The sequence below is a fragment of the Nelumbo lutea genome, chromosome 1, assembly GCF_056320005.1.
Source record: "Nelumbo lutea isolate HS-2025 chromosome 1, American lotus-T2T, whole genome shotgun sequence".
In the NCBI taxonomy this organism is placed as follows: Eukaryota; Viridiplantae; Streptophyta; class Magnoliopsida; order Proteales; family Nelumbonaceae; genus Nelumbo; species Nelumbo lutea.
The window spans coordinates 218,295,853-218,320,974 of record NC_142684.1 but is presented as its reverse complement, the minus strand read 5'-3'; the positions used below and the strand labels follow the sequence as shown (position 1 = coordinate 218,320,974).

General features: G+C 37.4%; 1 protein-coding gene across 11 annotated transcripts in view; it reads left to right on the top strand.

The window, feature by feature from the left end:
* Nucleotides 1–12,673, top strand: part of LOC148881068 (serine/threonine-protein kinase BLUS1-like) — a 65,367-nt gene extending 52,694 nt beyond the window's left edge. For 3 of the 11 annotated variants that reach the window (XM_088963327.1, XM_088963322.1, XM_088963332.1), the window contains 7 exons: nucleotides 9,783–9,884; nucleotides 9,966–10,017; nucleotides 10,114–10,169; nucleotides 10,973–11,037; nucleotides 11,114–11,165; nucleotides 12,062–12,179; nucleotides 12,336–12,673. In XM_088963327.1, the coding sequence (XP_088819453.1) occupies nucleotides 9,783–9,884; nucleotides 9,966–10,017; nucleotides 10,114–10,169; nucleotides 10,973–11,037; nucleotides 11,114–11,165; nucleotides 12,062–12,118 (384 nt within the window). In that variant the 3' untranslated portion in view covers nucleotides 12,119–12,179; nucleotides 12,336–12,673. Of the gene's footprint in view, nucleotides 1–9,782; nucleotides 9,885–9,965; nucleotides 10,018–10,113; nucleotides 10,170–10,972; nucleotides 11,038–11,113; nucleotides 11,166–11,233; nucleotides 11,387–12,061; nucleotides 12,180–12,263 lie in introns of all 11 variants that reach the window. The other 8 variants (XM_088963331.1, XM_088963326.1, XM_088963328.1 and 5 more) reach the window with 6 other exon arrangements.
* Nucleotides 12,674–25,122: the final 12,449 nt, after the last annotated feature.

The window sequence follows — 25,122 nt, the reverse complement described above, 5'->3', positions numbered from 1 at the left end:
CATCTTCTTGCGGCAGAGAGAATATTAGCATACTTGAAGAGATGTTCGGGTAGAGGTATACTGTTCAAGAACAATAATTACATGAAGGTGGAGGTCTATACAAATGCCGATTGGACTGGGAGTGCTAATGACAGGAGGTCTACCTTGTCTCTTGGAGGAGTAAGAAGCACAGTGTTGTTTCCCGCTCTAGTGTTGAAGCTGAGTACAGGTCAATGGCTAACAGAGTGGCTGAAATCCTATGGCCGAGATCACTACTTGAAGAGTTGGGTGTTGATTATGAGAAGCCCTTGATGTTGTATTGTGATAATTAGGCGGCTATTAATATATCCCACAATCCGGTGCAGCATGACAGAACTAAACACATTGAAGTTGATCGACATTTTGTGCGAGAGAGGGTCTCATCACAAGAAGTATGTCTCCCATATATCACATCCAACATGTAGCTCGCAAATATCCTCACCAAGGCAGTACCAAGGAAGATGTTAGAGGCAGACCTGTCCAAGTTGGGAATGATAATATCTATTCCCAACTTGAGGGGGAGTGTAGAGAACACTGCTGTGGGCCCCGCAGCTGTGGTCCCCACTGTGTTCGTAGAACAATGTGTAGTTATTTGTTTCAGTTATGGTAGTGTTAGTTGGTGGTCAGTTTGTTATTTCAGTTTTTTATTTGCTTTATTTGTCATGTAAGTACTAAGGGCAGATCTGTCCTTTTCCCTATGTACTGAACATAACCTATAAATACTAAGAGAGTGGCGGCGGCAGATCATTCTAAATTTGTCCCTTCTTTCAACCTTTGTTTTCTCCAGTTCTTCTCCTCTCTTTTCTTCCTTTCTCTTTCTTTTCTTCTACTTTTCCTAATCTGAAATCTATTAGGGTTCAAGGCTGATTGTAGTCTTGATCGTCTACTGAAACCTTTGCTCTCGTTGCTAAAATGAACTCTATTCGTGTGATCATGTCTCTTTTCACCCATTACTTGTGGCCTTTATATCAAATGGATGTAAAGAATGCCTTCCTTAATGGGGACTTACAAGAGGAAGTGTATATGGACTTACCACCTGGGGTAAGTTTCCCTAACAGTGATGGAAAAGTGTGCCGCTTGAAGAAGTCTTTGTATGGGCCAAAACAGTCTCTAAGAGCATGGTTTGACAAGTTTAGGAATGCCATCTTAAAGATTGGTTTTTCTCAATGTCAAGCTGACCACACCTTATTTATTAGAAGAGTTAATGGTAGAGTAACAATGTTGATAGTATATGTTTATGACAGTAGAAATCACTATTTGTTGATTCAGTCAAGCTTCTTGTGAGAGAAAAAGGGGGGAAGGTGAAGATTTCAGTAGTAGAGAAGGAAGGAGAAGAAGAAAAAAGTAGGAGGTCAACTAGAGTTATGAGAAAGTTAACCCTAGCCACCAGTCCCTCATTATATTTATATCTAACTTAAAGATGAGATATTACAAGGATGCCCTTAGTAGGGTGGCTACTAAAATTGAATAGTCACAACTTTAAAAAATAAAAACTAATGGGTCTCGGCCCAACAACTTCCTAATTAAATAAAAACAAACTAAAGACAAACCGGGCCACTCAACAAAACAAACCGGCCCACCCAACATTCCCCCTCAAGTTGGGAGTAGATGTCACACATTCCCAACTTGCATAGATTATGCTCCAGCTTGTTCTTTGCAACACCCTTTGTGAGAACATCAGCAAGCTACAGATCAGAAGCAATGTATGGAAGACAGACTTCTCCAGAAGTTACCCTTTCTCTGATAAAATGTCTATCCACTTCGATGTGCTTAGTTCGGTCATGTTGGACAGGGTTATGGGCAATGCTAATTGCTGCCTGGTTATCACAGTATAACATCATGGGTTCTTCTGCCTATACACCAATTTCTTCTAACAGAGAACGAATCCATAGAAGTTTTGAAACTCCATGTGCCATGGCCCTATATTTGGCTTCAACACTTGATCTTGCCACCATTGTTTGTTTCTTAATCTTTCATAAGACTAGGTTACCCCCAACTAGGGTGCACACTCCTGAAGTTGATCTCCTGTCATCAAGGCATCCTGCCCAATTGACATTTGTATAAGCCTCTAGTTTCAACTATCCATGATCAGTAAACAATATGCCTCTACCTGGATGTCCCTTCAGATAAGCAAGGATCCTGTTAACTGCCTCCCAATGCTGGACTCGTGGGGCATGCATGTATTGACTTACTACACTCACTGCATAGGAGATGTCTGGTCTTGTCATACACAAGTATAACAGCCGACTCACAAGTCATTGATATCTCCCAATGTCCTTTACTGGTTCACCTTCTGTTGCACTGATTTTATGGTTCTGATCAATAGGGGTGCTAATTGCCTTTGTTCCAAGCTTCCCTGTCTCTTGAAGAAGGTCCAAGACATACTTCATTTGAGAAATAAAAATTTCATGTTTTGATCTTGCAACTTCGATGCCTAAGAAGTATCTCAGTTCTTCAAGATCCTTAATTTCAAATTCCTTATATAGGTTCCTCTTCAGACTATCAATCTCACTCAGATCATTCCCAGTGACAACAATATCATCCACATAAACAATTAGGACTGACACCAAAGATCCCCTGTGCTTCAGAAACAAAGTGTGATCGGATTGAGTTTGAGTGTAGCCAAAATCAATCAAGGCCTTTTTGAATCGGTAAAACCATGCTCTGGGAGATTGTTTCAAGCCATATAGTGACTTCTTAAGCCTGCATACCTTTCCCTTTTTAGTATCATTGTAGAAACCAGTAGGAAGATACATATACATTTCTTCTTGCAGATCCCCATTTAGGAAAACATTCTTCACATCCAGTTGAAACAAGGGCCAAGAGTATGAGGCAGCAAGGAAAAGGAGTATCCGAACGGAGGTCATCTTTGCAACTAGCGAAAAGGTCTCTAAATAATAAATGCCATATATCTGTGTGTATCCTTTTGCGACAAAGTCTTGCCTTGTACCTCTCTATACTTCCATCTAACTTATATTTTACTGTGTAAACCCATCTGCATCCAACTATCTCCTTACCTTCTGGTAGGTCCACAATGTTCCATGTCTGATTCTTAATTAAAGCTTCCATCTCTTCCAACATAGTTGTCTTCCACTCAGGTTTGGAGAGAGCCTCACTAACACCCTTGGGTATAGATACTGAATCAAGAGAAGAGAGAAAAGCACGGTAGGAAGGAGAAAGTCCACTATAGGATAAGTACTGTGAAACACAATGAGCAGTACACTTTCTCTTCCCTTTTCTAAGAGCAATAGGGAGATCAAGGTTATCGGTAACAAAGTTAGTAGGATCATGGAACTGAATAGTAGTGGGATCAAGAGGAATACCTGAATCCATATCAGTCGAATCTGGAGTCTCCAAGGGATCGACAGGAAATGGTGAGTTCTGCTGTAGTGGAATCAATTGCCTTGTGAAGTCCCTATCGTGAGTAATGCTGAGAAACAGAGCGCAAAGGAGGTGGCAAGGTAGGTGGCACCGGGTGGTGGTCCAGCACAGGAGGTGACATAGGGACTAGAACTAGGAGAAGGATAGAGTGTTGACTTACTTCCCCAAAACACTTCCCCTGAGAAGGATTCTGTGAGAAGAAGTACGTGGATTCAAAAAAGGTGACATCCATGGTAACATTTCGGTTCCCAGAGACTGGATCATAGCAACGGTACCCTTTCTGATTCTCTACATATCCAAGGAAGACACACTTCTTTGCCTTGGGATCAAGCTTCGAGCGATGAGGACCAAGGATGTGTGTAAAGCAGACACACCCAAACACCTTGAGAGGAACATGAAACATCTCCCCCTGAGGAAAAAGAAGGCTGAATGGAGTGCTGAATCCAAGTATACGAGAAGGTACCCTGTACTGTTATGAGAACTGCATCACCCCAAAACCAAACCGGAACCATAGATGTGATCATCATGCTTCTTGCGGTTTCAACAATGTGTCTATTCTTCCTTTTTGCAACACCATTCTATTGTGGACTGTAGGAGCAACTGCTCTGATGGACAACACCATATTCTAACAAGTACAAGGCAAGATGTCTTTCAAATTATTTCCAGGCATTGTTAGATCTGAACACCTTTATTCTTGTTCCAAACTATGTTAGTACCATCTGATGAAAGTGTCGCACCAAGGATGGTACTTCATCGCGGGATTTTATTAGGTAAATCCAAGAGTGTCGAGAGAAATCATCCACAAATAGAAGAAAATAGCCCATAGAAGGAACATGGTAAGGACCCCACACATCCGAATGAATAACATCAAAAGAAGAAGAACATCTTTTATTAGTAGGTTTAAAAGAATGTCTACAATGCTTTCCAAGTTTACAACCTTTACACTCTAGACTTGACAGACTAACAAACTCAAAAAGTTTTGGAAACAAAGAACTTAAAGAAGAAAAAGACAAATGGCCCAAACGATTATGCCAAAGCATAATCTAACTCACAGATCCTGACTCACTGTCCCTGCTAACATGATGACTCTGGTGAGGGGGAACATCCAGGAGGTAGATTACATTCACTTCACGACCACTCCCAATCGTCCTCTTTGAATCCAGATCCTGCAAAATACAACGTCTAGGAGAAAAAATTACTGAGCAATTCAAATTCTTAATCAAACTACTAACAGATAACAAATTTGTGCTCAATCTGGGAAGATGAAGGACAGAGGGTAAACAAATAGAATCATTAATCTTGACAGATCCCTTCCCAGCAATAGGAACATGGATCCATTAGCAGTGGAGACCCTATCTCTACCAGAACAAAGCTAGTAAGAGGAAAAAATAGTGGAGCTATGGGTCATGTGCTCTGAGGCTCCAGAATCTATAATCCAAGGAGGTCTCTCCTTACCTGAAGTGGAAACATAATTTGCAGTGACATGTGAACTACTTGTGTGAGCAAAGGAGGTAGAGTGAGCTCCACCAGTGCCACCCATACCTTGTTGTCCGCTTGCAGTTGAACTGGAACTAGTTGTATCTCGCTGGTTCAAAAGTAGCCCATACCTCTCAAGTTCGGCCCTTATTGCAGCAGCTGCAATAGACTCCAAAGCAGTTGTAGTAGGAGGGGCCGGAGTGTCACCGGTAACTGCCATGTGTGCATTTCCCTTCTTATTTCTCAATCTAGCCGGGACAAGATGTGGGTGAAGCTTCCAGCAAGTATCTCTTGTATATTTAGGCTTCTTACAGTAGTCACAAACCAAGTCTCTTTTGTCTTCCTTCTTGATTTCACTGCCACTTTGTTTAGGTTTCACAACACTACCATGACAGACTGATCAGAAATTTGGGTTTTCATCATCACATCCCTCCTGCACTCCTCCCCTGACACAAAAGCATATGCTTGGGAGAGAGTGACACTATCCTTGGAAAGAAGATTTTGTCATGCAATATCATACTCAGGGTTAAGGCCAGCAAGGAATTCAAACACCCTGTTCTTCTCTAAATGTCTCTGATAGGTAGCTGCATCCTTGGTGGTTTCCCAAGCAAAGGTCTCCAAATGGTCAATCTCCTTCCATAGGGTCTTAAGGGCTGAAAGATAGGCTGCAACAGATCTATCTCCCTGCCTTGTAGCAATAATCTGATTTCTCAGTTGGTAAGCCCTAGCAACATTCTCCCTTTGTGAATAGGTTTCTGCAACCCCATCCCATAATTCCTTAGCAATATTTGCCCATAAGAAATTTTTACTTATATGTGGCAACATGGAATTACACAACCAAGTCATCACCATATAATTTTCCTACACCCACCTGGAGTTGCTAGTTTCGGGTTTCACCTCTTCACTAGTGATATACCCTAATTTCCCACGAGCCCTGGTGGCCATCTTTGCAGATTGTGACCATTCCAAGTAGTTTGCACCATCCAGCCTAATTGTAGTAATGGTTCCACCCCCGAAGGGGTCTCCAGCACCCCCTCCCACTGGTCTCATTTCACTCCCGGGCTTATTTTCAACTCTATGGCCCTCCATGCTTCTCAAAAAAGGTAAAGAAAATAACTAAAAATTGTAGCAAGATAAAACAAGACACCTATTGGAACCAACAACCCTTCCTTGGTGTCTTGGGCTTTCTTCCCACAAAAGATTCCTTTTCTGTGGGATGGGAGAAGAGAGAGAAAAGACAAACACCCTCTCTAGAAGCCTCCAAACCATGTGGGACTTGAATCGCCCCTTACAAAACACTCCAAGGAACCCTAAAAAACTAGGGCACCACTTCCTAGGTCAAAATTGAAGAGTCCAGTAAAAACATGACTCTTCCCCTTTCTCCAGTTTTTCCTGATTCTAATGAAAAACCCTAGACCAGCTACAAGGCACATAGTTCCATCAAGAAAATCCAAAATCTGGGCTTACCTAAGAGCTTCGATCAGCCTCTTAAATCACCATGCAGTCGGCCAATCTAGGGCTGCATAAGAGAACAACTTCAAGAACCTTCAACCTGCTTTGATACCAAGTAGAAATCACTATTTGCTGATTCAGTCAAGCTTCTTGTGAGAGAAAAAGGGGGGAAGGTGAAGATTTTAGCAGTAGAGAAGGAAGGAGAATAGAAAAGAGTAGGGGGGTATATCAGAGATTGGTGGGACGCCTTTTGTATTTTTATTTGACTAGACCTGCCATTTCCTATGCTGTTGGAGTGGTTACCAATATATGCATGAACCTAGGACATCTCATATGCAGGCAGTTAACAAAATTTTAGCCTACCTAAAAGGATGCCCTGGCAAAGGGATGTTGTATTCCAACCATGGCCATCTAAAGATCGAGACTTACACAGATGTTTATTGGGCAGGGTCCATCGATGATAGAAGATCTACATCTGGTTATTGTGCCTTAGTTGGAGGGGGCAATGTGGTTTCCTGGAGAAGTAAGAAATTATCTGTGGTTGCTCGTTCTAGTGCTGAGGTAGAGTATAGGGCAATGGCTCATGGAGCGTCTGAACTACTCTGGTTGAAGACCTTATTGACTGGATGGGCATCCAAGCAAATGTTCCAATGATACTATATTGGGACAACCAAGCAGCCATAAATATTGCTCACAGTCCTGTCCAACATTATCGTACAAAGCATATTGAGGTGGATAGACACTTCATTAGAGAAAGAATTGCTAGCGGAGAGATTTGCCTTCCTTTTGTAAGGTTAGAAGACCAACTAGCTGATTGCCTCACTAAAGGTGTTCACCATCCAAAGTTTGCTAAGAACCTTCCCAAGCTAGGCATGATTGACATATATATGCTCAGCTTGAAGGGGAGTGTTAAGAATGGTTAGACAAGAGCGTTTTTGGTCATTTTCTCCTTCCTTGTACTCTCTTTGTATTTGGGCACCCGGATAGGGGCCTTCTTGTAATTATTAATTTTCAATTATAAAGTGACCTTGAGGGTGTGAACAGTGAACTTCACACACCTCTCGACACTTCCCTTTCTTCTTCTTCTTCTTCTTCTTCTTCTTTTCTTCTCTTCTTTCTTTCACTCTCTTGAAACCCTAATTTCTGCAACTGGCTTAACCATTCAAGTGTATGGATGTAATGGAAACTCGCTGGGTTGCAGGGGTCTTTTGCCACCACCTTTGGCATTCTGTTGGGTGTTGCTGCTGCTCAAACTTTCCTTACTTCCGGAGGTAGACAATTGATCAATTTGGGTGATGATAGCAGACAACATCTCCTTAATTTCCTTGAGATCTCCAGTTACCTTATGGAGGTTGGCTTCTATTTATTTGACTCTACCCTCCATTGCACCCGCCACCCGATTTGGTGACTGGCATTGGGAGGCAGGGCTCTGATACCAGTTGATATGGGCTTATCAGATTACAACTGTATTCTATTGAGCAGCTTCGAGAGTGCTCAAACCTCTTATTGATGTGGCCTCCTGGTATATATGTATCTGATAGGCAGTTTCCTGGGTTGGACCAAGGTGGAGTCAACACTATGGTTGGGTGGGGCTGAGTGCTGGGTACCTGCCCGCAGTGTTGGGCCTTGGGCCTTATCATATTTTTACATGTTATGCTCATTTTGAGAATTTGACTGGGCATTGGTTTCATGATTGTAACCACTGTAATATCCATTTTGGATAATCTATCTACTTTTGGGACTTTAGTGGTTCCTTCTATACTTTTCCACTGATTAGTCATTCAGATCAAAAAAGCCCCATAGGCACATGTTTTATGTATTGGTTACAACGTCATAGAACCTGCTCTCCATGAAATGTATACTCCTTGCTTTGCTTGATGCTTTTAGCGCCAAAGTCTGCTCAGGTATTTGATTCTATTGCTATTAGAAGTCTCAACGGAAGAAGAAAATTGGGTTATTATCAGTGGCTGTTCCTGGCTTGAGAAAAAAAGCTAACATTAACTGTTTTCCTTTCAAAGCTCCCTGTCAACTAGTTGTTAACTAGATTTCACAAAAGGTAGCAGACCTCTACTCAAGCTTTTTGCTCAAGTATAATGTTGATCTACTTGGGTATGTTTTTCCCTATCATGCTGTGCCAAATTGTGTCTGGTTATCACTGTACAGCCTTGAAGTGGGCCCTTAACTCTCATATAAGAGTTTCGGCAACAATAATTCAGTAACACTTGTACCATAGCACAATCACAATCACAAGACTCAAAATTTCCATAAACAAATTGTACAATAATTTGAAGTGGGCCTTCAACTTTTAGATGCTTATGATTTATATAAAAGATACTTTCTTGGAATTTTCTTAAAATAGCAAAGAATACATTCAATCGCCTCTAAAGTCTGTTGTATGGTAGTTCCTAAACAACAGTCAAGGGCCTTGGCAATATAGGCACACTATCAGGGAAGTAAGGCTGCTGAGATGGATGTGAGTGGAAAACTAGAAAGGATAGGATTAGAAATGAAGTCTTTCAAAGGAACTCAGGAATAGCTCCTATAGGTGATCAAATGAGAGAAAGTAGGCTATGATGGTTTGATCACATGCTATAGAAGACCATCAACAGCACCCATAAGAAGTGATTTGTTGCTAGTTGAAGGGGCTAGAAGGGCTAGGGGTAGGCAAAAAAGGATATGGGTGGAATTAGTAAGAAATGATTTAAGCGCCAATAATTTAACAATGGAGATGGCATTGAACAGAACAGATTGGCGAAACAGGATTCAGGGAAGTAAGGATTGGATGATGATAATGGTGATGATGAATCATGGAAGTAAGGCAATTGGGAGTGACTTAATCTTGTGTTCAAAATAAGTGTCAAACAGACTAGCTAATTAGTTGGTCAAACAAGGGACACAAAGGGAACAACTGTATTGGGGAACATCTTTCAGGGTTGGGTCTATTGAAAATTTTAAAAGGAAGGAATCCCATGGGATAGGTTGCAGGGGTTGATCTAACTCTTTCAAGGGGTTTGTTAGAGAATATCAATCTATTCAAGGACCTCACCTAACAGCTTAAGCTTTTAGGTTGAATGGTTCTTCGAGATGGTATTGGAGCCACTTTGACCAAGTGGTCTTGAGAGGGTTCTAGGACATTCTTTTGATATCATTAATTCTTTTCATCATCAGTAATTTTTCTTTTCATGTTACTGATAAAAAAAGAAAAAAATCCAACATCCATGAAAAAAAAAAAACGTTTAAATTCTGAATGAAGAAAATGCAGTCATGGGACATGTATGAACTGCTAGAGAAAGAATATTCATTACATGTTACTGAACAAGGATATTCAGTGTCGCAGTGTGTAATATTCTTTCTTATTCTGTTGCATTCTAAATATTCCTTTTCAGACTTCCTTTTTAGTCTCTTATCTTAGAGTCTTAACCCATATCCAGAGAATTTTTCCCTGTTTCTTTCAGCCTGTCAATCCATCATCCAGGGAATTAAACAACAGTACTATGCCTGCATCACTTCTCATGCCTCATCTTCAGAGCCTTTTTCAGCAGACCTTATACCAACAGGTTAAAGAAAAATTATTTGAGTCCTCTATTTCGCTTTATAACTATATTCCTCTTGAATAATCTTTTTTTTTTAATTAACAGGATCTTATTATGGATCTTTTGAATAGCTTCCAACAAGCTGAGGTAGTAGATGGTGAGTGAAAAATATGTCTAAATATGTTCTTAGTCATGTTAATCTATGATACAGGTATTTAACAGGTTTATTTAAAGTACTTGAATTGTCTTTCAGCTTTTCAGAATGCAAAGGTGCCCCCACCACCACACAATTTAGATAATGATGCAAATGTGAGTGTTTCTCTCTGTTATAAAGATGATGAGATAGGACTTATAATGGTGTTATTTCTTTCACTGTTCATTGATACGTATAGCCTGCATTTTGCTCCACCAAAAATTAATTAGGGAATGCCTTGAGGACTCTCACATGACTTCATCTTCTCCACCTATTTCTGAGGAATCAAATACAACCATAGAATAGTTTGATACTATTCCTATGGTGGACTGAAGCACAGCAAAGATTTTTGGCTCTTTTTGATTCTTCTATCTTCGAAATGTATATTCAAAATAATAAAAAAAAGGAAGAAAAAGAGATCCCTCAAAATAACCAGAACCAACCACCCAACACTGGTCACCCCGTGTTGCTTAATGCTTATTGAGAAAATTGTTTTCTTGGTAAATCTGCTACTTGTACTTATCCTGTTCCACGTTGTAATAGAATTGCTGACTCTTTATACCACTACCCAATGTTGGTCTCAGCTATCTGGTGTCTTGGGAGGGTTGGACTGGATGAGATCAAATCAGCCCCCCACAAGACTGTGCCCCACAACGTCCCACAGCACATCTCTGCTGTGTATTGGGAACATCTTCCGATGATAGTACCAGAGATGATGATGTCATCATTGGGAGATATTCCTAATACACGGCGGGGATGTGCTGTGGGACGCTGTGGGGCACAGTCTTGTGGGGGGCTGATTTGAACTCGGACTGGATATGGAACTAAACCTTTGGCATCACATTTTTCTCTTGCCATAGAATTCTTGACTGTATATTCTTTTTTATTTACTAAAAGTCTTCACCTGTTCTTTTGGCAGGTTGAAACAGCTGCTTCCAAAAGAGAACGGTTATTACTTGCAAAAATTTCAGAACTTAAAGCACGGTAGACCATCATAATATACCAAGTAGCTAAGCTTTCACTCCATATTTTTACTTATTTGCTTAATTTTTCTATGTAGGATGATTAGTTTAACCGATGAACTGACTACTGCAAAGTTGAGACACACACAGGTAAAGTGTACCTACTTCCTTTTGCACTGAAGTTTGAATAACAAACTACCCTAATATTTGTGATGCAGATAAATAAATCCTACACCAAATAACTTGAATTTTCTATTATGGATATGGTTAATAGTATTCACGGTTTTTGAGTCAGGTAATTTCCAGGATCTTTGCAGCTTCAGCTGGTCATAGCCTGAACTGACTGTTCCAACCAGCCAACCTCATCTTAGGTTAGGACAGATATTATTGTATGCCCTTAAATCATAAGACATAATGCTCGCTCACTTACAATTATGGTATGCTAATCAATACCTAGCGAAGCCCAACCTGGATTATTTATGAAAATTAAATTCAGGGTGCACTTCGGTAGAATGTTTAGAGTCCATTTTCTGGGTGGATCAGGTAACAAGTTGACTATTAGGTTCTTGGCTTCTAAGTCAACCCTCCTTCCTAGATTGCATCTTGCTAGATTGAACCTTAAGGCTGTGTTTGTTGCAGTGCAAATTCATTTACACTGATGCAAAACTATGGTAGTACAAATGATTTGGGTGCAAGTTTTGATTTATTTTTGCTTCAAATTTGACCTTACTTTGTTTGGTTGCAATGGAAATGAAGTAAAATAAGACCCAAAGTAGAATAAAGTAAAATCTAAAACAAAATTAAAAATTTTGCATTTTTTTCATTTGCACTCCCACACATTTGTACTGGTGCAAATAAAATTGCACTGCAGCCAAACACAGCCTTAAGAATATTTTGTTCCACTTCATTTAACATGCTCTGCATGTACTAAGAGCAGGCAATGGGTGCCTGAGATGATTTTTAACATCTAAAATAGCACTCGAACTGCATCATGGTACGGGATTAATAATAATTCCTACATGGCTTGATTTCTCTGCAATTTCCAGTTGCAACAGCACTTAAATGCTACATGTTGTCCGGAAGAAAGAAGCAGAAGAGGATAAAGAGGCTTCTCAAAAATTGAAGTTTGAAACTGTAGAAAGAGCAATAACCACGTAGATTTAGGTAATAGTGTTTCTTTTATCAGTCATTTTTTTCACATTGACATTCTTCTTTCTGCTAACCTGTTGCTTCTATTACCTGTACCAGTAAGAAGCAGATGTAGGCATCTTAGTTTCTCTGATCATACTTACCGACTAATTATTGAAGGATTTTCTGCAGACGATCCACAGCCTCCCTGGATGGAAAATAATAATAGGAAGGGTAAATGAGTTTCTCGAGAAAATGTTTTTTGCTTTTATTCATTTATGGATTACAAGTGAACTCATCCATCGGGGGCGATATTTTTGAATTAATCGCCAATTAGGAATGCCAAAAGTTTTGGCGGTGGTGGAGAATATGCTTCTTTATTATCTTTTAGATGTTATGAAGTTATGATTTATAAAATTATGATGATGTTCGATTATATTTTTTTTTTCTTCACAAGTACTGTTAGGTATGTTTTTCTTATTATGTTTTATATTTTAATAATCTCGCCTTTTCTGGTATCAGTACCGTCTGAATCAAACAGGTTTGTAATTCTAATCTTGACCCATACTAAATGCACACTTTAAGGCTCAGTTCGAAAGTAGTTAAATGCAAATATGTAGAGCGCAAAATCTTGTATTTTATATTATTTTGTATATATTTATACTTTTTTCAAATTAAGCCAAAATACAGTAGTATTTTTTTCTCGGTGGCTGTAGGCCCCGTGGCTTAGGTCTCATCTGAGAGTGTTTTTTCTAAGTCAGATTTTTTAGGAAGGACAAACTTAGAGACCTAGCTACCACCGATGCACATAGCGTGCCCCACATAACATTCCAACCATGCAGTGGGAGAAAAGCATCTCCCTGTGACAGGTATGGTAGATGTTTCCATTGCATGCTGAGATGTTCTCTGGGGTGTGTGGGGTTTACTTTCACATTATAGGATATGAATGCTAGGAATATGAGTGCTTATTCCCTGGTCTCTACATAAATTTGAAAAAGAAACATGAATTTCTCATTAATAAGAATCAAATTTTCATTGACCAACTTTTTCTCTCTCAAAATCCAGAAAAAAAGCACCCCCTAAATGTCACATTTCTAAACTTGGGAAAATTTCAGCTACTGTTTCAGCAGTTATCAAATGCCATCTCGAGACTTAATTAAAGAGTTTAGGAGTTAGGAGAGATGCAAAATTGATTTTATTGGTGGACTATGTCATGTCAATGGAAAAAAAAAATATTAATTAATTAATTGGTGATCGTGGAGGAAACCCAGATGAATTTACCATATATTCAAGGCGAATATATATGGGTTTTCCTTGCTGAAGCCCTTGGGCCCTTGGCATAACATCGTTTTCAGACTTGCCTGTGGCCTGTGGGCTATGCTTAGAAAAGTCTGTGATAATGAAAGTGTAACTAAAGAGAAGACAGAAGAGGCTCACGTCGAGTAGGTGCGTGCTATACATTGACTACAGATCGGCAAAGAATTAATGGTCGCCTTTTCAGAGTTTAGACGTTAGACCGAGCGAGTAATATAGAAATAGAGCAAATGAAAGCAAGAACTCAATTTCAATTTCAATATGGCTTCTTGGTACGTCCATACACTACTTCATACATTTGTAGGCAAAAGAGATTAGATGTAGATGGAGCTAGTCCAATGATGACGGAAGAAAACCACAAAAAAAAAAAAAACACCAAGGCTATGTTTGGTTTGAAGGAAAATGTAGGGAAAGGAAGGGAATGACAGGAAAACCAATACAAGGGTCATAAAAGTTTTTCTACCTTTTCCTTCCTTTCCCTACATTTTCCTTCAAACCAAACATAGCCTAATTGATGATGGACAGTACAGTTTCAAATTGCAATAACACCAATCTCAAAACCCTTGGTCATGGTTAATAGTTTGGTTCAAATTTCAAACAAAAAGGCTGCTAAACATGGAGACTAATTCATATTAATTAATTATGCGCAGGTGTGTCCTATCTTCAAGGAGTTCAAATCAGCCCCCCACAGCACATCCCCACTGTGTATTGGAAACACCTCTTAATGATGACATCATCATTTTTGGTATTATCATCCGGAGATGTTCTCAATATACAGCGGGGATGTGCTGTGGGATGTTGGGAGGGGCAATCTTGTGGGGGGCTGATTTTATTTCATCTTCAAATTAATCAAACAAGCTTTAATTTTTTTTTTTTTTTGGCATTGTTTGATAAAAATTTAAAAAACAAAAAGACTTATATGAACTTAAAAATCAACTTTCAGTTAAGTTATTATAGATAATTTTTTTTGGAAGTGGCTCTATCAACGCAATTCAATCAGCATACAAGTCCTGCTAAACGGGTTCTAATGGATCATCTGAAACGTTATGAAATTCATTTGAATTTTTGTTTTCCAAATCGAAGGTGGCGCGAGATTGCTCCATGGTAGAATAAAGTAAATTTAGGATCTGTTTGGTTGTGGAAATAAGGATTTGGAATGAGAATCGGGATTAGACATTCTGATTCCAACTGTTTGCTTGGGTGGAATTGGAATCCCATTCTCATTCCTAGTGGAATGTCATCTCCCATTTAAGGGAACGGTCATTTTCTTTCCTTCTCTTGGGAAATGAAGTCTCATTCCAGCTAGTTTCAATTTTCATTTTGGTTTTTGTTTGAACCAAACAAATTATAAAAATAGACCATTTTGATTCTGATTCTAAATAATTTAGATTCCAATTCCATGATAAAACCAATTTTAAATTTAGCCCGCGGGCTTGACCTCGAGCCTAAAAGCCTGACTCGATTTTTTTTGGGTTGGGCTCGGGATTTGTCAAAAAAGTTTGCCCCAACTGTTATATAGCTTTTAAACCCTAAATTCCTAAACCGACTAACCCTTTCCTATTTCCCTCTTTTCATTGTCTATCTTCTCAATTCTCATTCTCACTCTTAAACTCTCAGGAACAGGCAAACTCAGGCACTGATGCCACCAAAGAACTAGGTCATCTCTCTCTCTCTCTCTCTCTCTCGTTAAGTTTGCCCACCTTTCCCATTTCCCTCTTTTCATTGTTCTATCTTCTCAGTTCTCATTCTCACTCTCAGACTCTCAGGAACCGGTGAACTTCGGCATCGACGCCACCAATGAATTAGGTCCTCTCTCTCTCTCTCTCTCTCTCTCTCTCTCATTAAGTTTGCCCTTAATCATCTTCATCTTTAGGAAAATGAAAAGCAAACAACAACAAATTTACAATCTTGGGGTTTCAGATAATCAAGATGCCTCCACATTCAAACCCATTCAGATTAATTTAACACAGATTTGGTTGAATAACTTTAAAGTGAATTGAACTTACTAGAAATGGAAAAGAAATTGGATAACCAAATCTGCCATGAATAGAGGAAAAGCTTTTGCATACGTGGATTCATACTTTTAATGTTAGTTAAAAAGGTGTGAGACTGCTGAGAAAAGAGGAAAAACATAACTCATTATGTTGGGCTTAAGCCTAAATTGTAAGTCTGTGGCCTGAAAAAATTCTGTTAATAAAGAATAAAATCCCAACCCGATCCTAATCTAACCCTGGCAGAAGAATTTGAAACAGGTCTATTTTAAATGCATCATTACGTTCCCTGGGCAGAAGAATTTAAAACATTTTTTTTAAACAAAAGACATAAATCAACAGAATTAAAAGAAGAGATAGCAGAAATTTCACTGTCTACTTTCACTTTACAATTATATTTACAGTGTATGCGTGGTTGTGTTGTACTGTTGTAGTTGGCTGGGCCCTAGCAATCAAAACAGTATGCAACGTAACGCCCCGTGCAGTTAGGATGTATAATGCTGGCTGGGAACATAGATATATGATGACGCTATCACTTTGTCATCCAATGAATGTTAAATAAAATAAATACATGTATGCTTTTCTGTTATTGCACCTACCCCCTCTTCAATTATTTATCGCTTGTCTCTTGGCTTGCATCATAATGGAATGATGATGAGCTAAAAAACGTCTAGCCACCTAATTTTTAAAACATTGTTTCCAGCTAATAAAATTCTTCTAATATATATAATAATTGTTTATCAGAAATTCTTTATTAACACATTACTCAACAGTCACTGCAAATTTGAATAGAAAGCGATTCAATATGGGTGGTTCACCTTTATATTGGAATTCGCTAGACCCCTTGTCACACTAATTAATAATATTGGCATCAAACCTCTCATTATTAATTTATTATTAGATTAGCTAGGGTACATCTTACTTTCATTTTTCATAAATTCAGTAAATGAAGAAATCAATTTTTTTTCAATCATGAATCATGAATCGGTGGAATAACATTACTTGCTTAAATTATTGTTAAGATGCTAGTTAAGCTGGGGCTGTGGGATTTTAGGTCACCAGTCATCAGTCAAGGAGCTGAAAATTGTAGCATTATTATGATGGGCCATCAAACGAGGTGATTTTGGAGGGCCCAAAGTGCCCTTTGCTATAGTCTAGCTATGAATTAGTGCTTTAATTTTTTTTTTAATAAGAGAATAATGCTTTGATAAGAGTATCAAAGGATTAATTCAATAAATTAAAGCATTAAAAAACTGAATTAATGCTCTAATTTAGGTCAATATGATTTTTATGTTAGTGGCGCTCCATAAATCTATAACAAGAAAAAAAAAGGACATAATTAATTATTGTAATCAATACAGTGAGAGTTTGGTTGTCTACTTGTCTATCTAAAAGATAGGTGGGCGTGCGGATGCCCTAATTTATATTACACAGACTCCAGCTGGCGTTGCTGAGTTGCTCGCCAAATGCAGTTGCCTGTAATAATTGTATGTATATATGTAGGTGCTAAGCTGGCAAGGGTGGGTTGCAATTTGCAAATGCAAAGATGCTGGTGTGGGTTCAATCAGCAATCCCCTCACACTCAATACAGATACCAGCTAGCTGGATGTTGTATGGTTAAAGGTTGCATTGTTGCTTGTGTTCGTTAAAAAAAAAAAAAAAGATAAATGCTTGTAAAAACGTTTTAAATCTTAAATAATTAAAATGATCAGTCTCGCCCTCAAAGTATGCAAGATAAAAAGGCTATTTTAAATAAATTAATTAAATTAAAATAATGAAAACAGCTTTTATATAATAATTTGAGAACAAAAATAATCTTTCCAAACTTTACAGGGTCTAAAGTAGTTTTTGATAAAATTAAAAAGGATTGTAAGAGTGAAATCTAGGTATAAATGGGGGATGCATATTTCATAAAATAGACAGAGCAAAATAAAATCCGGGAGCCGGAGATTTCTTTAGACCCAAAAAGGCCAAGAACAAAAGGGAGAGGTTTGGTCCCAAATCCCAATATTGTACTGCACTGTTAAATGATAATGGTAATGGTAACGAACAACAGGACACTTGTATGTATTTCCTTCTCCCTCTCCCTCAGCCCAGTACCTCGATCCCTTCATAATAATAATAATAATTATTATTATTATTCATTTACCTTTGACCTTTCTTAATTGTATAATCTATTTCTATCCAACCTTTATATTTATCTTTATTAATAATAGAGAGGCTGCAAAGCACGGCGCACTCTGGCACTGCCAGAAATCGGTCGGATTTCCTCCTCCTCCTCATAAGTCATAAAATTGGCCCTCATCAGTGATCACACCCGCTTCACATTCAGTCTTTCTCTTTCTCTCTCCAGACTTTGACTGCCTATTATTAAGTCTAATGAAATCGACAATCATTAGCATCTACCGATCCAACGCTTCCGTGAATATTATCAGTATCAGGGTACATGCATTCATGCAAGCATGGCACTATTATTATATGACAGTGATGGGTGGCAATTCCTGGCCGTATCGGAAATGTATAGTGTATCGGAAGGATAATTTTAAGAAATGTATGCGTATCCAACAAAAATTATGATACGTATAAATATGCTTGAAAACACTATAAATATTTTAATAAATCATAAAAGTACATCAATAACACTAAATATAAAACCTCAATGAGGTGCATATACATTAAATTAATATACTTTAATGGTTTTATGACAAAATATATTGTTGTTAATTATAATTTCATTAAAAATCTTATATTTAACTATAATTTATATATTATGACTCTTAAGTTTTAATGTTTTATGGGATGGGAAAAACCCAACTCTCCTATCCAACCATAAAATATGCATTGGCACAACTTCTAAGTGAAAATATAATAAATAATTATTTATTATTTATTTCAAAAAATTATAAAAAATAAATAAACATTATATGATATATTAAAAAAAATAGTTATTAAATAAGAAATTTTAATTGCTTTGTGGATATGATAAATCATACATAAAATTATAATATATTCAATCATTCTGATTAATTGATAAAATATAATTAATTAATTAATTACTTTTTAATTCTAAAAATATAAAAATAAAAAAAATAATTATTAAATAAGAAATTTCAATTGGTCTGTGGATATGATAGATCATCCATAGAATTATAATATATTCAATTGTTGTGATCAAATGATAAAATATAATTAATTATTATTTATTTTTTAATTCTAAAAATATAAAAAACTATGATTTTGAATGTAAGAAATGTATATCAACATAAATTTAAACATCCAAGAAAAAGACATCACAAGGATATTATACAAAATTGAAAAAACTTACCTATTTTTGCTATATTTTTTCAAATTTTGAAAAATTTTCAAAAAAATTAACAATTCACACTTGTTTCTTACAAATTTTTGCAAATCTAACACTCTAGGAATGAGGTTTGGAGTTTTAGAGTCATTTAAGGGGTGAAAGAAAGCTTATTTCAGGGAAAAGAAGTTTGTTTTTCCCCTTTATTTTTTTTTCAGTTTTTGGCCATATCTTTTTTGTCAATATGCTACTGATACGCCCCGATACACCCTCGATACACCCCTAATACGCCCCGATACGATCCGATATGGGTCCGATACGCATGAAAAAAAGACGAGACGTCTGATTTCCATGCGTATCCCATATCTTATTTTCAAAGATACGATACGCCCCGTATCGGGTGTATCGTATCGAAATTTTAAACCTTGGTATAGAAAAAAAATTGTTTTTTTGGATATTTAGATAAAGTGGATAAATAATTTTTTAACTAAGGAGAAAGTTGTTAATAACTGAATAAGATAAAAATATCCTTTTTAATAATAAGTTTTTATGACTAAAACGATCATTATCTTATTTACTTTTATCTAAAATTTTAAATTATCAATGATAAATTTTTAAGTATTTCTTAAAAAATATTTGTCCTAATAAATACTTTTACCTAGATAAATAACTTATCCAAAACCAAAAGGAGCCTGAATTCAGAGTGCCCCCACAACGTCCCACGGCACGTTCCAGCCGTATATTGAAAACATCTACCGTATATCTGAGATGTGCTGTGGGACGATGTTGGGTGCTCCTTGTGGATGATTTGAACCCTACCGATTTGACTAATCTTAATGGCCCCACCCCTTTACACCATATACCTTACCCACACATTTATACATGGACTGAAATGATACTCAGGGAGAGCGGAGGACCCACCGACCCAGGACTAGGAACCACGTACTCTCAAAATATCTCCACCACTAGATGATATTCCAATCTTTTTTTTTTTTTTTTTTTTTTTTCCATAGCTGAAACTGCCTTGTCTTGTATGCTGCTTGTAAATAGCAGCCACACATCTATCACTCATAGATTAAAGTTCAATTTGGCTTTTTAAAGGAATAAACCGGCCTCTTCTCCACGGTTGATACTAGAGACAGTTGTGAGCAGTTAGGTATGTGTTTTGTATAGTTTCCGTTTATTCATTAAATATTATATAAAAAAAAAGGAATAATAGAATTTGTTATTAACAATTAAGTATTATTAGTCACTACATCATCAAAATAGTGAATAAACATTTATCGGTTGGGAAAATGTTAAAATGAATATTTTTTAACGAATCTTCCTTCAACGGTAGGTGTGCACATAAATTGAAGCATACTTTTACAAGTTTTTATGCGTATAGATCAGTATGATTGGACTAAATGCTGAAGTGGCGCTTGTGGCTAGGGGTGTCGATTGAATTGGATTTGGTCTTATCCAACCCAGTTCAATGTGAGTCCATTACAAATGGACCAGGTCCAATCCAATCCAATGAATAATTTGGACCATTTTTTACCGATCTAATTCAATGGTTGGACCATTCAATTTGTTCAAATTCATTTTAATTTAGATTGGTTTCAACCCAAACCTGGTCCATTGACACCTATATTCTTATCTTATATCAATGGACCAGATATTGGCTTAATCCAACTAAATTCAATATAAATTTATTACGGTTGAACTAGGTCTAGTCCAATCTAATAAATATTTTGGACCGGATTGGTCCAATCCATTATGTCTTTTTGGTCCGTCCAATCCGTCTGAATTGATTTTGGATTAAATGGGGTCCGGTCCAAAACTGGTCCATTGACACCCTTACCTGTGGTAGCATTTATTGAACAAATGCCCATGGCTCCAAACATCGCCTAGATCTAACTCTAACTCCAATTCTGTCCTTAGTGTTTTAATTTTAGGGTAAATTACATATAGGTACCCTATACTACCTTAAACTTTTAATTAGGATACTTGAGTACCTTGGACTTTTAAAATACTCTTATCCCATGAGGTTCTCATATTCAAATTTTTTGATGATGACATTCTCTAGTGATGATTTTACTCTATAAAATAATCTAAAAAATACACGATGAAAATGGTATTTTTAATGCTTAACTGACGAAATGCTAATCGACGGACGTAAGTATCTACTTTTAAGAGTTCAAGGTAGTCAAGTATTAAGTTCAAGTAAAGTGCATAATACCTATATGTAATTTACCCTTAAATATAAACTTATCCTATGATGAGGGTGAGATCCACCGTCCACGTAGACGTAGGGTGAAAATGTGTAGGGCTAGCAACTCGCAACTTCTTATTGTAGGTGTCCAGCATTCCGCCATCTAATATGTCTAGTCATCTACAACTTGTTATTTGGAACTATGTCTACCTCTATTGTTTTTCCCAACAAATTAAATGGAGATAAAACTGCAGACTTGTCAACTTCCTAACTGACACAAAACCTCATTTCAAATTTAGCCACAAATCATATACATATCTTGCTGTTCGGTCATTCGGTGCTCTATTTTTTCTTTTTCTTTTTTCTGTTTTAAATAAAAAAGAAATAACCTCCTCTGTTTTTTTCTTAATATCTGGGCCAGAAAATTAGCGCAAACAATAGTGGTTAATTATAAATTATAATTGAATAAGTCAATAGTTGAAAATCCCACAGACCCAAACACGACCCGGTATCTATCTTTCTATCTTGTGGATAGGACATGATAGTTGGTTCAAGTGTGGGTGAGATTGGCTCAACGACTCCACCCAACATCGTTATTGTGTGTGGTTTTTGTATACATGCACCATAATGGACATGATATTATATGACGAGATGTAGGTTGCTTATTTGCTTCGACTAACAACAATGGATCTCTCTCCCAGCTGGATGGCGAGAACCCCACTGCCTAACAAGGACAACCTCGACCACGCATGTAAAAGACTAAAAGCTGAGACTGAGTTAGACATGGATTCCATAGTAATGGTGTTAGACGTACGCTATGGTCTACTAACTAGTGCATGTCATGGGGATTTGGGATAAAAGATAGCCAGCAAAAGGGACGGAAGTTGGGAAAGTTGCCTAAATACTTAAAACAAAACAGAGGTTGAAGTTGCCCAACAATTCACTTATCATTATTTTAATTTATGGATGTAAATGGCGTAAGGATAAGGCAAGTGGTTGTGGAATAAAGGACCTTTAGCTAAGACCTCTCCATTAGAATAGAATAGAATAGAATAGAGTAGAGTAGTAAAAAACTTGTTAATTAATTATCAACTGTCGTCACCTCTCCATTCTCCATTCCAACCAAGGAATTTTAAGACTTTACGTGTTAGGAGTGGCAGTTTCAATTTTTCATTCATGAGAGCATATTGGCATCACAATCGTCTCAAAAAGACCTCCTTAGATAATACGGCTGTGGACCGGTGGCCCGTGGTTGTGGCCTTGTTGGGGCCCAGAATAGAAGAATAGCAGAACCGGGGACGGGGAGATACAAGTGAGAATTGATTAACATTTGACACTTGGCTTGACCTTGACCTGTTCAGTTGAGAGATCAGAACGTTGAATGATTTGGCATTTGGGTAATTGGGTTGGGTGATATCTACTTAATATGACAATTCTATTGCCAATTCGAAGCTTTTCTTTTATACCGTTATTACCCTCTACCAAATGAAGCCTCAAGGAAAAGGGGGAGCATCCATCAATTTTAAGGATAGTTCTGCCCATCTGAAATTAAAAAGAAAACAAAATAATAATACTTTATTGTATAAAATAAACATTTAATTTAATTATTTATAAAATCTGAAATAATCAAATGGCTGTTCAAAGTTGACAGCATATATAAACTGGAAAACCAGGAGGAGGGGAAATAAAAGAATAAAATGAAAAGATGGCATTTTCATGAATCATGACCATAGAAGGGGTGTGGCTGACTGGCTGTACACGATTTAAACACGGGGTGGGAAATAAGGAAGCTTTGCTGCGTTACGTCAGCATTTCCAATTTTCTTTGTTCCCTTCCAACATTATTCTTTTACATGCTAGTAGCATTAGCCATTAGTCGGGTCATTTTTTTTTTTTTTTTTAAGAAGGGTAAGGGTTGACGGTTTGACGCCTAACTGCGGCCTTGGCTTCCCTTTTCTCAATTCCACCAACTAGTCAACTACAACCCCCGTCATCTTTCTCCGTTTATTTACAAATATGCTACATATGATATGATTGTGTTAGAAAGATGCTTTGAACTTACCATAAGCGAGTTGCAAGGACATTCATTGAAAGCAAGATTTTAAAAATTGATCCCGAATCAAAACCGTTTTGATCACCGTTTTTGGGTCGATGATTCAACCATTCGGTTTGAATGAATGACCCGTTTTCAACTTAAAAATAATTAAAATAAATAATGGCAAAAGGATCCATGATTCAATCACCTGAATGAATGGGGGACCAACCAATTCAGTAATTTTTAGCTAATTGCCCAAATGAGTCCTGGGCTTAACAGTCTGACCACTCGGGTCAACGGGTTCAAAAACACTGGTAAGTTAGATTCCACATCCAGCTTTTGGCTTCCACCATCTTATTTCACGTGGGAAATAATCCCACAATTAAGTTATAAAATTGAAAAGTGAAAACCACAACAATGTGGGATTGGCCCTGGAATGCGGGTCGCTGAAGTCATTTCCCTCTTATTTATTTATGTGTATCAATTGAGAGTTCAAATCAGCCTCCCACAAGATTGTCCTTCATAATATCCCACAGTACATCCCTGCCATGTATTGAGAACATCTTCTAATGATGACATCATTATTTTTGAGATTTTTATCGGAAGATATTTCAATATAATTTAGTGGGGGTAGGACTGTTCACGGGTCAGGGTGGATCGGTTTATTGGTGCTTTTCCAGCCGACTCGACCTGGTTGGTTTACCTAAAAATGAAATTGAAATCGACCCAATACTAAGTAAAACCGACCTAGTCGGTTTGAATTAATTTGGGTCGGTTTTGTGAATGATTCTTTTGGTGTGAACAGTAAAGAATTCAAGTTTAAGAAAGCAAAGGCTGGATACCTGGAAATTAAAAATGATTAAATGGATTAAAACTGATATTTTATATATCAGAACTTTTATATATAATATATATATTTCTGAAATATATATATATATATATATAATATCTGAAATATATTATATATATAATATATATCTAAATCGGTTTGGATCGATTCAGCTTTGATTTTCACACATAAAAATCAAAACCAAACCAAACCATTGGTTTATTTCTTTTATAACCCGAAATTGACCGGTGCTAAAGAAAAATCAACTAACTCGGATTGGATCGGACTGAATTTACCGGTTTAATCGGTTTGGGTCTTGTGCATTAGTGGGGGGCTGATTTGGTCTCAACAATTGAAACCCTAAGCTCAGCATCTATATGCCTTAATTTTGGCGTCAGAGAAAAAAAAAACAAAAAACAAAAAGCGTATTTCCTTTTACTGAAACTTGATAATTTCTTTGTTCACAATGTAACCTTCCACTGTTCCACGGTTCCGAACGCCCCGTGACAAACTCTAAATATAACCAACCACTCGAGGGATTGACCAATTCACAAATCAAAAAAAAAAAAAAAAACAGGCTGCTTTACTTCTCTCCCTTTTTTCACTAATTTTTTTCCTTCCTCTTTTCTACTTTTGCTTTTTTATCCCTTTCTTTTATGGTACGATCATTTCATTATTTAGTTATTTAATGCTTCTCATTATTACCACTGTACATGCATTTCAAAAAAAAAAAACCACTGTACATAGAGCTTCTGCAAGATTAAATGCCATCTTTCACCCTATTTACTAAAAGTTTCGATTCCTTATTATTTAATTAATACATATTCAGCAGCAAAATTATGTGATGAAATTTTGTTAATATATATAGTCTACCCTTTTAGCAAATACTTTACTACTTTAGTTTTAGAATAGGAACTAGGATCTCCTCCTCACACAGCGCCCATTACATTGACCTTACAGTCACATCTCACCTTGTTGGGAGCATCTCCCGTAATAATGAATTTAAGGATTGGAAATGTTTTTGATTTGCGACTAAGATATGCTGCGAAGTCGATATTTGCGGTCAAGATATGCTGCGAGTTCGGTGTGAAACGCGCATTGTGAGAAATAGATCCGGATTCTCAGATTATACGCAGACTGCCAGATAAAGGAGGGAGTTTACATCTACGCCCCACATGCGCATCTCAACGTGCAATTTTGGGAGTTGTTCCTAATACACGGTTGGATGTGCTGTAGGGCGTTTGTGGGCCGCGCTCTATGGAGCGCAGATGTGAATTACGGGGAGGGGGGGGCGGAATGAACACGGAATTTTAGTAATT